Consider the following 12250-nt stretch of genomic DNA (forward strand, 5'->3'; position numbering starts at 1 on the left):
GTGCACACCTTCTGAGTACCAAGTGTATTTTTTCTTTACTTTTTAGAGCTTAGGATTTAGATTTTAGGATTCAAAGTTTAGAGCTTAAGTTGTGAGCACCAAGTATTTTTTTTTTTTTTTTTTTTTAGAGTTTGGGGTTTAAAATTTAGAGTTTAGGCTACAATATTAAAGCTAAAAAATAATAATAATAAAATACACATGGCACTCATGCACCATAAGATAAGCAAGAAATGGCATAACGCAGGTTAAAAAAAATGATGTAGTCTATATATCGAAAGAGAGTTTTGATATGCTGCTAATCTTACGTCGCATAACCCATGCACAACTAAAATAGTTTTTAATTTAATTTTTTTTTTACTTAATACTATAACTCAACCTCTATATACCCTAAATGACATAACTACAAATAAAAATAAATAAAAAAACAAAAAAAACTACATGTGAAACATCCGTGTATATATATATATAACTCAAAAGGAAAGTTTGAACCTGGAGAAAAATCTTATTAGCTTAAACTCATTATAACCTAACCCCTTAAATTCTAAAATCTTAAATCCTAAATACATATAATATGCTTCGTGAATATCTAAAATTTTTAATCTGGAACATTATAACTTAAGAGAGAAGCCTAAACTTTAGAAGAAAAACTTTATTGACTCAAATCCATTATAACCCAACTCTTAAATCTTAAAATTTTAAATCATATATATATATATATATATAGAGAGAGAGAGAGAGAGAGAGAGAATGTATGCTGCGGCGTGTTTGCTACGGCTGCATGCAGTGAAGTTGTCGTGGCGTTGCTACGTCATCCAAGACAAATACAAGATTAACGCTGCGTAAAGAGGGGAAACAAAACGCGTTGCAACCCTAGCCGCCGCGACTCCGCGAGTCTCCTCCTACCGCCGCGAAGTTCACCCCCGACCTCTTCCCCTCCTGCCGCCGCGAGTCCCCTCTTGTCGCGAGCCCTAGCAGAAGCGCCGAGCTCTCCCTCTCTTCGGCGACAGGTTCTCTTCTACCGCGATCCCTAGCAGAAGCGCCGAGCTTGGCCTCTCTTCGGCGACAGGTTCTCTTCTGCCGCGATCCCTAGCAGAAGCGCCGAGCTTGGCCTCTCTTCGGCGACACGTCCTCTCCCCCTCCTGTCGTTGCGAAGTTCACCCTCGACCTCTCCCCCTCTTGCCGGCGCGAGTCCCCTCCTGCCGCGAGCCCTAGCAGAAGCGCCGAGCTCTCCCTCTCTTCGGCGACAGGTTCTCTTCTGTCGCGAGCCCTAGCAGAAGCGCCGAGCTTGGCCTCTCTTCGGCGACAGGTCCTCTCCTCTGAGCCCTAGCAGAAGCAATACATGGTGACAACTATTATACATGAGTTTTTCTGATGAAATGAGAAATGTTTTCATATAATAGTTGTCACCTTGTATTACTTCTGCTAGGGCTCAGAGGAGAGGACTTGTCGCCGAAGAGAGGCCAAGCTCGGCACTTCTGCTAGGGCTCGCGGCAGAAGAGAACCTATCCCCGAAGAGAGGGAGAGCTCGGCGCTTCTACTAGGGCTCGCGGCAGGAGGGGACTCACGCCGGCAAGAGGGGGAGAGGTCAGGGGTGAACTTCGCAACGATAGGAGGGGGAGAAGACCAGTCGCCGAAGCGAGGCCAAGCTCGGCGCTTCTGCTAGGGATCGCGATAGAAGAGAACCTGTCGCCGAAGAGAAGGAGAGCTCGGCGCTTCTACTAGGGCTCACGGCAAGAGGGGACTCGCGGCGGCAGGAGGGGGAGAGGTCGGGGGTGAACTTCGCGGCGGCAGGAGGAGACTCGCGAAGTCGCGGTGGCTAGGATTCCGGACTTTGAAAATGCCCTAAGGTACATTTTTTCTTATTTTATCTCCGTGTAAATTTTGACTTTTTATTTCTATATATATATATATATAATATTAATTTTTAAAAATCATCATCGTAACTTAATTACATTATCTTTTAGCATGGTCACATGCCTAATATCCCTAAGGTCAAGATCTAATAATATTTTAACTTCTAAAAAGTAAAATAAGTAATGAAATATATCGTTAGATTCTAATTAGATTAATCTAGATTTATCAATAAATTTGGATGGAAAAGGAATTGATTTGACCTATTTTAAATTTTATGAATTTTTAATGATATAAAGTGTTTATTGGTGTAGTTCATTATTTATTTTAACCTTTTTGAAGATATTAAAATATTATTAAAAATATTAATTAGAATATGGTTCTGATTTAGATAAAATAATAAATATTAAAATATTATTAAAAGAATTAGTTAGAATATGATTATGATTTAAAGAAAATAAAACTCATGGTATTGTTGAAATAAAATGTCAATAAATTGTGAGGTTGATGACTTGACAAGCTCAAGGCAAGACTATAATAATGGCCTATGTCTAGGTATCATAATGACGGTAAACGTTATTTTTTTATATTTTATATTAATTATATTTATTTTTAAAAAATTATTCATTTTACTAGTAGATCAATTTTTAAAAAATATTTATTTTAAATTATTTTAATTTTATTTATTGATTTTTAAAATTGTATATATTATTTTAAACTGGATCGATTTTTTCTTTTCCGGTATCTTAAAAACGCTCTTCGGTATTCTTTTTCTCTCCGATCTCTCTTTGTTTTTCTGCTCTCTATTTTGTATGCATGCTTGCATCAACACCATAGCTTAGATCATCCATACTTAAGAGATATAAATCCGTTAATTCGAGTTAAGATTCACCCTTAGAAATTTGAAAAATTAAGAATATACTCTGCCAATTTACCATTTGCCTAGGAGCCGTATGATTTTTTTAATGACTAGTTTTGGAACGATTGATTTGGTTCATATAAAATTTTTTCATAGATTATTAAAATAAATCGAGAAATGCACGTGAATAACAGTTCAATATCTTTTGATTGTGCATTTCATTTGGAAAATTTTTTTTATAAATACATCATAGTTGAGATTAAATTATAGATATATACTTAGATGACAAACAAAATATCCTACTATACCATAACTTTATTTTATTTTCTTGTTCTTTACTTGTTGATAAAAATTAAAAAGTAGTAAATTTTTATTCATGGGGTAAAATAATATGTTAATTTTTTAAATATCAAAATGAACACTTTTTAAAATATGAGGTATTATTTGATAGGGATCATTTAGATTTATTTTGAAAATTAAATATTTTTTTAAAAAATGATAAATTCATAATTAAATAAACTTGATATTAAATTTTATTAAAAATTAAATTTCAACTACAATCAATAAAGTTTTTAATAATGCTTAAAGATTAAATAAATTATTATTTATTAATTTAAAAATTATTATCAAAAACTTGAATATATAATTTTATTAGTAATTTTACATCTCAAAAATTAGAATATATATATATTAGAAAATTAATATTTATTTTTAAAAATAATAATATTTTTTTAAAAAAAAAATGGGCCTCTAAAAGAGTTGAGACGGTGATATTACAGAAGGGTAAAACGGGAAAAAAATGATATGCCTTTTAAACTTTTTGAGTGCTTGGTATACGTTTTGGACAAGTATATAAATTAATAAATATATATAAGCATAAATTATTCCCATTCGTAAACGTTATTCACTAATAATTAAACCAAACTCATTAATATTCAAATTTATTTATTTAATTTTTTTTAGCAAACCAGAACAATTCGAAATCCAACTGGGACAAGAGCCGATTTTAGAGTCAATTTTTGACGGGGAAGATTGATTACTAGGCAAATTATTACGAATACTTCCGTATATATCTTATGAGCAAATAAGAAAAGACCGTCTACCTAGAAGATTAATAGGATAGGTAAGAATTTGGAGATTATGAGAAAAATATATATATTTCTTCCGAGGTTTAAATTTGTTGCTGACTGAACAGCAAATTTTACAAGTACCATGCGACCACTAATATAATACTAAATGAACAGAGATAAAACAGCTCAATGTACTGCCATTGATATAAATGGTTTGGCAACTTAAAATGCTCATAAAATGAGATGGTGTATTAGCTTGTAGTAGTTAGTTGAAGTATCCACAACAAATATAGATGGGTAAAACTGATTCAAGCAGACCAACAGAACAGATCCTTCATGAAACAGTTTCTGAAGCTTTCGCAGTGAAATCAACTGTTGCGGCTTCGTGGATTGCTAATCGGGAAATCCTCTTCCTTCTGACGTTGCCACAGGAAGTTTGATGCTTCGATCCAGTGTGGACTAACCAAGAACTTCTTTTTTTGTGCTGCCCAATGTGCCTTTTGGGTACCTGTATCTGTCGAGATGATGTGCGTCACCGATGGGTCCACTTCCGTATAGCATGTAGCTCCTAATCTTTCCGCCATCTTCCAGATTGGATGATCCTGGGCCGGCGACTTTGATGGAAATACTCGACTAAAAACTATTCTGCACCCTTGTAATATTTCTTGCCGTATACCTTTAAGCAACTACAAAAAAAGGAAAAACAAATACGATAATGTTCAGTTTAGCGAACAATGCGGACAAATCCATGCCATGATTCAGTTAAAAGGAGCAATTTCAAACAAGGGGCATGATGCAACATGTATATAGGATCACATAGAACACTGTCAAACATAGAAAAATTGGTTAAAACTTAGAAGTGCAAAAGAATATAAAAAAACTCACATACGAGTGGAGAAGGCAAACACGATAGAAACTAAATGAATTCTTCAAGGTTGCACACTTACCGGCCTTACATCTCTTGTTGACACATCAGAAGCAACGTCCTGAAATACGCTCCCAATAAGTGACAAAGGGAAGGGGAAATCGTAACACAACTAAAATTGAAGGTAGTGTAACTCACTGGATCGAAAAACATCTGGTGAGTCCGCTTAAGAATCTTGAGAGCAGTAGCAAGCGCACCATCAGATTCTCTTTCATCCTTCATCAGTTGAGACAATGACTTAGCATTAAAACCAAATTGACGACAACTAGAAGCAAAGAAATGGTATCTCTCCATCTGAATTAGATTGTCTTTGTGCCTATGCCAGACCTGCAGTAAGCATTTAAGCATAAGCCAAATCCAAGAAAAATAAAAAGGTAAATTATATGAGCTCACCCTGCTGTTTTTTTTTAATGTATTACACGTATCCTCCATTTTTTTCTTAAAATGTCCATTAGGCCAAATATGACTAATTTAATCTAATTTAAAATAAGATATATTTATATCATGTCATATGACTTAACATTTGTCCTATGGAAAAAGTAAAAGAGCATGTTACAGTTCAATCACTAAACAAAGAAAACATTAAAAAAATTCACATGAATCATTTGTTAAACCTTTTTTCATCCCTTGATATCACATCAGATTTGCCTAAGCACAAGATCATGTGGTGATGGTAGTTTGCACAATATCTCCTGTAAAAAAACTGCAGTGTTTTCTTGTGTATTCAATCATTTATTGTTCTTTCAAATTCATTAAACAACCAATGCATCTTGCTATTAGAGAAAGCCAGCAACACTGGATACAACAAATTTATGTCTTGCATCCAATCTATTTGGAAAACAAATAATCTTCCCTTCCATTTTCTTAAAGCATTTTTCTGATCTTTAGTATTTTTATCAATTCTCCTTTATTGCATACCTTTAAACTGCTTGGTTCATATTTAATAACCAACTACGAGTAAGATATTCAGCAATCTAAAAAATATAAAGACCTAAGACAAACAGCCAACAAATAAAATATTCCAGCTAAACAATAAAATAATGTTCTAGAACCATGTCAAAGATTCAATCTGCATCACAGGAAAAACTTAGAAAAGATAATGTTAGAATATATAGTTTAGTCTCACATGAAATATTTTTATTAGTTATCATATTATGATGATATATATGGTTGAATTATGTATAATTTTACGTTGTCCTAATAGTTTCAACTTAGTGACAGAGGATAGAGCCCACCTTTGTCCCATAAAATTTCATATCCTTCATTCCCCTTAAGAGGAGACCACAGCCTCCTTGTAGGAGAGTACTTCGGAGAAGGTTGAGAATTTTAGTAGATCAATGCTAAATTGAATAGTTTATTTTTCTTCAAAAGAATATTTTTCCTCACCTCTGTTTAATCTCAAATTAAAAATTATGTACATATGAAATATGCATGCAAAGGTGAAGTGAAATCTTTTAAAAGATTAAAATGAGAGGTAAACTAGGTTCTCTGTATCTTCTCTTATAAGATTAAAACGTCAATGCTCTCTCAACCAAGGCTCCACTTTCTTTGTTTTTTGGTGAAACCCTTTTTCATTTTCTTTTTTTTTTTCTACGACTATTTTTCTATCTTTAATAATAAGTTGAACATCAACTAACATCTATGATTCAACTTCAGAGAAAAAAAAATGATTAACCAGACTCGGTAATGTTGAGCCTGGGGTGAATGGCACGGCCTCACAGAAGTTTCCCATTGAACACTAGGGTAAATCCGGAAGCACCATGTGGCAGGCTTCCCAGCATTCCTTAGTTGCAAGTCTCATTTGGAGGAGCTTCAACTTAAGGAAAGCATCATATACATGCGGCTTTACACAATTCCTGATCATAATTATGAAATTAATTGTATCATGTGTGGGTGCAATATCATATAATAGGATGCGTGGTACGATATCATACAATAGGATTATTTATTGCTTTCAACTGAAAAAAGAGACCTACACAACTTACAGCTTCTGTGTCATCAAGAATCACCACAAGACTTTCAGCACCAAGTATCACATCCAGGCCTTTTTGATGTCTCTGGGTGCAATCAGATTGAGTGATAACCTTTGATTCAAAGTACACTTTATCAGGGTCAAGAAGCTTGGCTATTTCCATAGCATAAGAACGCTCTGCCATAGTATAAATGTACATCTCACAGAAAGAACTTGCTTCTTTCAGAAAATTATGAACAAAGGGCCTCAACTTTGTCAACATATGCATAGTATCCAATCTGAATAAGCTTCTGTCAGGATCATCTACATAGCGCACGCGCACACAAAAAAAAAACAGAGGTAAAATAAAGCATCTAATAAAACTGAAGGTAACACAGTGAAACACTTACTGCAATAAGAATTTGAAGAACAAACTTCAAGGATATATTCTAGAGTTACTAGTTACCTCTACATTTGATAGGTCCATATTTCAAGATTATAAAACCAACATCAACAATGTCAGTCCTAATCCGGAAAGAAACATATTAAGTGTGGCACTGGGCTCTAATGCCCATTGTAAAAGAATGTCAACCCTATGAATATGGATCTTAACCGCAGTTGTGATACATCTAAGTCATCAACTAGTGATATAGTCATTATAGAGTTAAAATGGTGATATAAGATTCAGATAGAAAATTAAAATAATTATGGCTCTCTGTTTGTTAATTGTTCTTGTATATTTCAGAGACTACATAATCATTACCAGCAGGCATTAGAAATCAGGTAATTATTAAGTACAGAAACTTGTGTCACAAGAATTAAGTTATAAATGAGAATTTACATGAGATCACAAATTAGTTGAAGGTAAGAAAATAATAATAAAGCTCAACCCATCCTTTTTGTTGCCCCTCTAATTTTCAAGTTGATAGATAATAAAACAAGCTTGGTGAGAAAGAGAGATTTGGCAAGAGATATTATACCTTTCATGCCATCGATCTGTCTAAATAAATATTCTTCATCAGAAGTGATATCAGCAAAGCATGTAGAGTTGAGTAAAGTATGGTCCAAATCTAAGATCAATATCAATTTTTTCTTATGCAACAAATTCTTTAGATCTGCGCCACGAAGCCTCTCAATTTCCACGTTGCCTAGCCTTAAATACTGCAAATGGAACATGTCATATGGTAGTACAATATTAAAATTCTAACAGCAAAACATAAGTAAAAAACTACTGAAAAGGCCAAGCAAAAGAATTCAACACGACCTAAAATAAAGTGATTAAAATCTAATATAGAATTATATTTGAAATAACAAAACTGAAATATGTGCTTTTCAGCGGTGCCCTATAAACATTTTCTTTATAGTAACACAATTCAAGACTGTAAGAAAGATTCAAGAGATTGGGAAAATGTACATCTCGAGATTCTTTTTCATGATTGTTCACTTGAAAATCAGGGCATTTATTTTTATCTTGACAGCATTTTTTGTTTCAGAATTGAAATATACAAAACTATGACAACTATGTTTCAAAATTGAAATAACCACATAATGAAATTAGTTTGAAAGAAAATGCTTTGCATTGGGGAAATCATTACATCATCTACACAAGTAGCATATTCAACCCTTTAAATAGCATGCCTATTTCTCTGTTCTGCCTTTGCATTTATTCCTTCAACTAGAAAAGTAATGAACAGTACAGTCAAGCCATTAATACACTTGTTGGCAACATTGTCTCAGGGTAGTAGTTAGCAACAAGTTTCAATTATATTCCTCATACTTCTCTTTAATTGAATAGATGTCAATGCATGCATAAGCACAAAAGTTGTTCCCTCTCAACATGGACTAAATTACCTTATGGATATAACCAAATGCAACACCTGATCCATCTTCTTCTATCTGTCCACATCTGATGCATAATCCTTTGAAGAATCCAGGATGTGGAGGGCAGATTACATACTTTCCAGCCGTAGATGTTCCTGCAAGTGTAACAGATACAAAATATGATCATGCAACCTTAGTCCTTAGTTAGCTATCACAAGCTTTCAAAATAATCTTTCAGTCCGTAATAAATCAATACAGAAGGTTACAAAACGAAAGAAAATTTTGGTTAATCGGAAATATGTCACACATGTCATTGCAAAATGATAGTGGCTAATCAACATAATCTCATTGTATACAGCTAATCGATCAATCCAAAATTATCAAAGTATGTTGTGTCTTTCAAGTGGCAAATGCACCAGCAACAAATTTCAAAGACCATCTTGTGCTATTACAAATTCAATCTACACATTATGAGACCTCACACTTATAGCTTGATATTTCCAATACACACTATAATAAACTTCGGCGTGAGACTATTCTTTCTGAACTTGAATCTTTCAATGTACCGAGCAAACAATAGTGTCAAAGCTACTGATGACTGTTGATAGTTAGATATCCTGCAGGATAGGTCATTTGTTGACAGTGTTTCAGTGAAATGATAGATAATTGAAAGTTTTCTTTTGTTGCCTTTCATGTTTCTTAATATATGAAAATCCAGAAAACTTATCAATCCCAAATTTCTTTTCAGTTGGGCACATATGATAGTGGTTGCACGTTTTATCTTAATAGAGCAGAATCAGTAAGGGAATGACAACATTATCTTACTCATCAAACTAATTAGTGATACCAATATGTTCTTCAATTGGCTCGACCAATGTTTCAGTTTCAAGATCTTCTAAAGTGTCAAACCCCTCCAATTTTTGTCTTTTACTCCTGCAAAAAGCATTTAACAAGATAAAACTAGCTATCGCATGCTGTGAAAAAAATGTAAGATTATAAAATATACAAAGTATTAGTATATTCAAGTGAAACATGAACTATGTGATTTGAGTAGAGAAGGATGACTACCTGTCATTCCACATAAAAGCACATAACAGCCATTATTAAACTAGCAACAACAGAAAAGAACACAATTTCCTGGTTAACATTATACATTCAAGATGAGACAAGAATGAAAAAAAAAATGATAATCCCAGTTAGCCTCATTGACTATCCCTGGGGTGACCGGCTCTGCCCCACGGAAGTTTCCCACCGGCCACCATGGTAAATTGGGAAGTGCACGCGGCGGCCAGCCCAGAAGCCCAGCATGTGGAGATACTGAATAATTAATTATCATACAAATACAACAACAACAAAACGTTGTCCCACTAGATAAGATTGGCTATATGGATCATCCTATGCCATTAGACTTATCATCATCTATATTTAAAATTTTATCTTATTTTATTATTGTTAACTAAGTCTCTTTAGTCTTCCTCTTCCTCGTTTAATGTGTGTATTTGTCATAATTTTCCATCACCTAATTGGTCCATTTATTAACCGTCCAAGTACATGTTGGTATGCGGACTTTTTCTCTAATATTCTCATTTCTTATTCTGTTCATCCTCGTATATCTATTAATTAATTCTAATACCAATGTGGTAAAATAATGGGATAGGTATAGAAACATGCACCTATAGATTTAAGTTACAAAATAATATCAAAAACTGGGTTATTCACAAACAAACAAAGTATATGTTATCAAAAATGAAGTATAAACCTAAAAGGGCTGCAAAGGAAATTCACAAAAAAATATTATGTATGCTTAGCAATCTTAAATTATACCTTTGCTCTTGCAAATCAATTTCCTCGTCATTCTTCACATTCTCTTCATTAGGAGAACTCTCGGAGGAAGCTAAATCCAATTCTGAATCAAGAAAAGCGGCAAAGTCTTCTCCGCTACTTGAAGATTGCAATGGAGATTCTACCGCTAGGCTCATGCTTAGAGCATTAAAAGAATGGTTCTGCTACAAATTAACTTCTATCAAGAATCATTACATTGGAAAGAAAACTCAAGTTGAGATAGTAAATTTCATCAAAATACAAGAAAAAGGACATTGATTAAGCTATAAAAAAGTGTGTGACTACCTAAAATTTAACAAAAATAAACACACATGATATTATGATACTTGCTTATAAAGTTTCACGTTAACAATTGCATTCAGACACGTTTTTGCAGTGATTATAAGATCAGATTTAAATCGCTCGCCCGCATAAAAATTGAAAAAGCTGCAACTACAAGAAGAAATTTTTTTTACAAGACACGAGTTCAACTTTGTATCCAAAACCACTTTACAAACTTGTTCTTCATTCCAAGTAATGAAAATCATCGGCTAGACGATAAAAAGCCTATTTGAATAATCTCACAAATAAGAAACGGAACTCCGAGTATGAGCGAAGAACGAACATAAGTTAGAGGAAATACCGAGCTAGAGTTGAGAAAATAGTGGAGAGAAGCCGGGAGTCGACGTCGTGTCCGGTCAGCCGTCAGCAGAGACTAAGAAGGGGAGGAACCGTCGCCATCCGCATAAAGCAGGAAGAGGGGAGAAAAACCGGTAGGCGGCGCCGTGTGCTACCTCCTACAGCGACGGCGATGCAAAGGATCGAGGTCACGAAGAAGGGTCGAGGAACGAGGGATCTAAACCAACCGAGAATTGGGGTTGTGTTGTTTATCAAATGAATCCTTTAACTTTTGAAAATGAATCATCAAATAATAACAGTATGTGTACCTAAAAATAAACAATAATTTATCAAAAGATGTATCTTATATATATATATATATATATACAAATTTGATATGCTGGGCGAGCAGAGGCCCACCGGAGAGAGAGAATAGTAGGAATATTTTATTTATAGAGAAACCGAGCTGGCAACGCCACATCTGCGTGTCGCTCACGGTTGCGCACAAAGCGTCGCTCAGCATATCAAATCTGTATATATATATATATTAGATCCGTTCTTAATGTCTAGTAGGAAACATGCACTTAGAGTTCCTAGAATGTTCATCAGCTTTAACTTCTATTCTATTTGCTAATTTTGTTAATGGTCAATAGGTCTTTAAGAATCAAGCAAGTAAATGTACACAAATCTTTTGAAATCAGTGTGGAGACTATTTCATGCAGACCATCAGATAGAAATACACAAAATATATTACTAAAACAATAATTAATGCAACTATTGCAAATTGAAGCATATTACTAAAATAACAATTGACGATGAAATTATCTCAAAAAATTAATTAATCTGTGAAGAATGGAATGATTGCTGCTCTAGGACATAAATGATTTTATTTCTACATCAAAGAAAAAACCTCGTTTGCTTCGGAGGAGAGGGAGGAGAAGTCAGCAAAAAACCCTAGATCGCGGCACCTTGAAAGCTTCGGAGGAGAGGGAGTGCGCCGTCGGCGAGAGAGGGAAGAGAAGCCAGGAAAAACCCCTAGATCGCAAGACACCGCAGGAGAGGGAGGAATGCGCCGCCGGCGAGAGAGGGAAGAGAAGCCAGCAAAAAACCCTAGATCGCGGCGAGAGAGGTTTGCTTCGGCGGAGAGCTCGTCGCGCGTCGGCGATAGAGGGAGGCGGCAAGCTTCGGCGGAGAGAGATCTTGGTAGATCTTGGCGAGACAGGTATGCTTCGGCGGAGAGCTCGTCGCGCGTCGCGCGTCGCCGATAGAGGGAAAGGGTCGTTGTTTTCTTCCGTTTCCTTAACTTAGCTGACGTGTTTTTTTTTATTTTTCTT

General features: G+C 34.8%; 1 protein-coding gene across 9 annotated transcripts; it reads right to left on the reverse strand.

Annotated features, from left to right (window-relative positions):
* Positions 1-3953: 3953 nt before the first annotated feature.
* Positions 3954-12216, reverse strand: LOC122026858 (RNA polymerase II C-terminal domain phosphatase-like 4). 9 transcript variants are annotated; one of them, XM_042585571.1, is made up of 10 exons: positions 11885-12215; positions 10942-11095; positions 10302-10480; positions 9325-9410; positions 8508-8632; positions 7637-7817; positions 6691-6980; positions 4844-5032; positions 4728-4766; positions 3954-4466 (listed from the first exon to the last, which is right to left on the reverse strand). In XM_042585571.1, the coding sequence occupies exons 3-10, from the start codon at positions 10454-10456 to the stop codon at positions 4149-4151; spliced, it is 1383 nt and encodes a 460-aa protein (XP_042441505.1). In that variant the 5' UTR covers positions 10457-10480; positions 10942-11095; positions 11885-12215; the 3' UTR covers positions 3954-4148. The 9 variants fall into 9 exon arrangements, with proteins under 9 accessions (XP_042441505.1, XP_042441503.1, XP_042441502.1 ...); XM_042585569.1 differs by having other exon boundaries at positions 10942-11154; XM_042585568.1 differs by having other exon boundaries at positions 10942-11245.
* Between the last annotated feature and the right edge of the window lie 34 nt (positions 12217-12250).

Source organism: Zingiber officinale, chromosome 10A (genome assembly GCF_018446385.1).
Source record: "Zingiber officinale cultivar Zhangliang chromosome 10A, Zo_v1.1, whole genome shotgun sequence".
Lineage (NCBI taxonomy): Eukaryota > Viridiplantae > Streptophyta > Magnoliopsida > Zingiberales > Zingiberaceae > Zingiber > Zingiber officinale.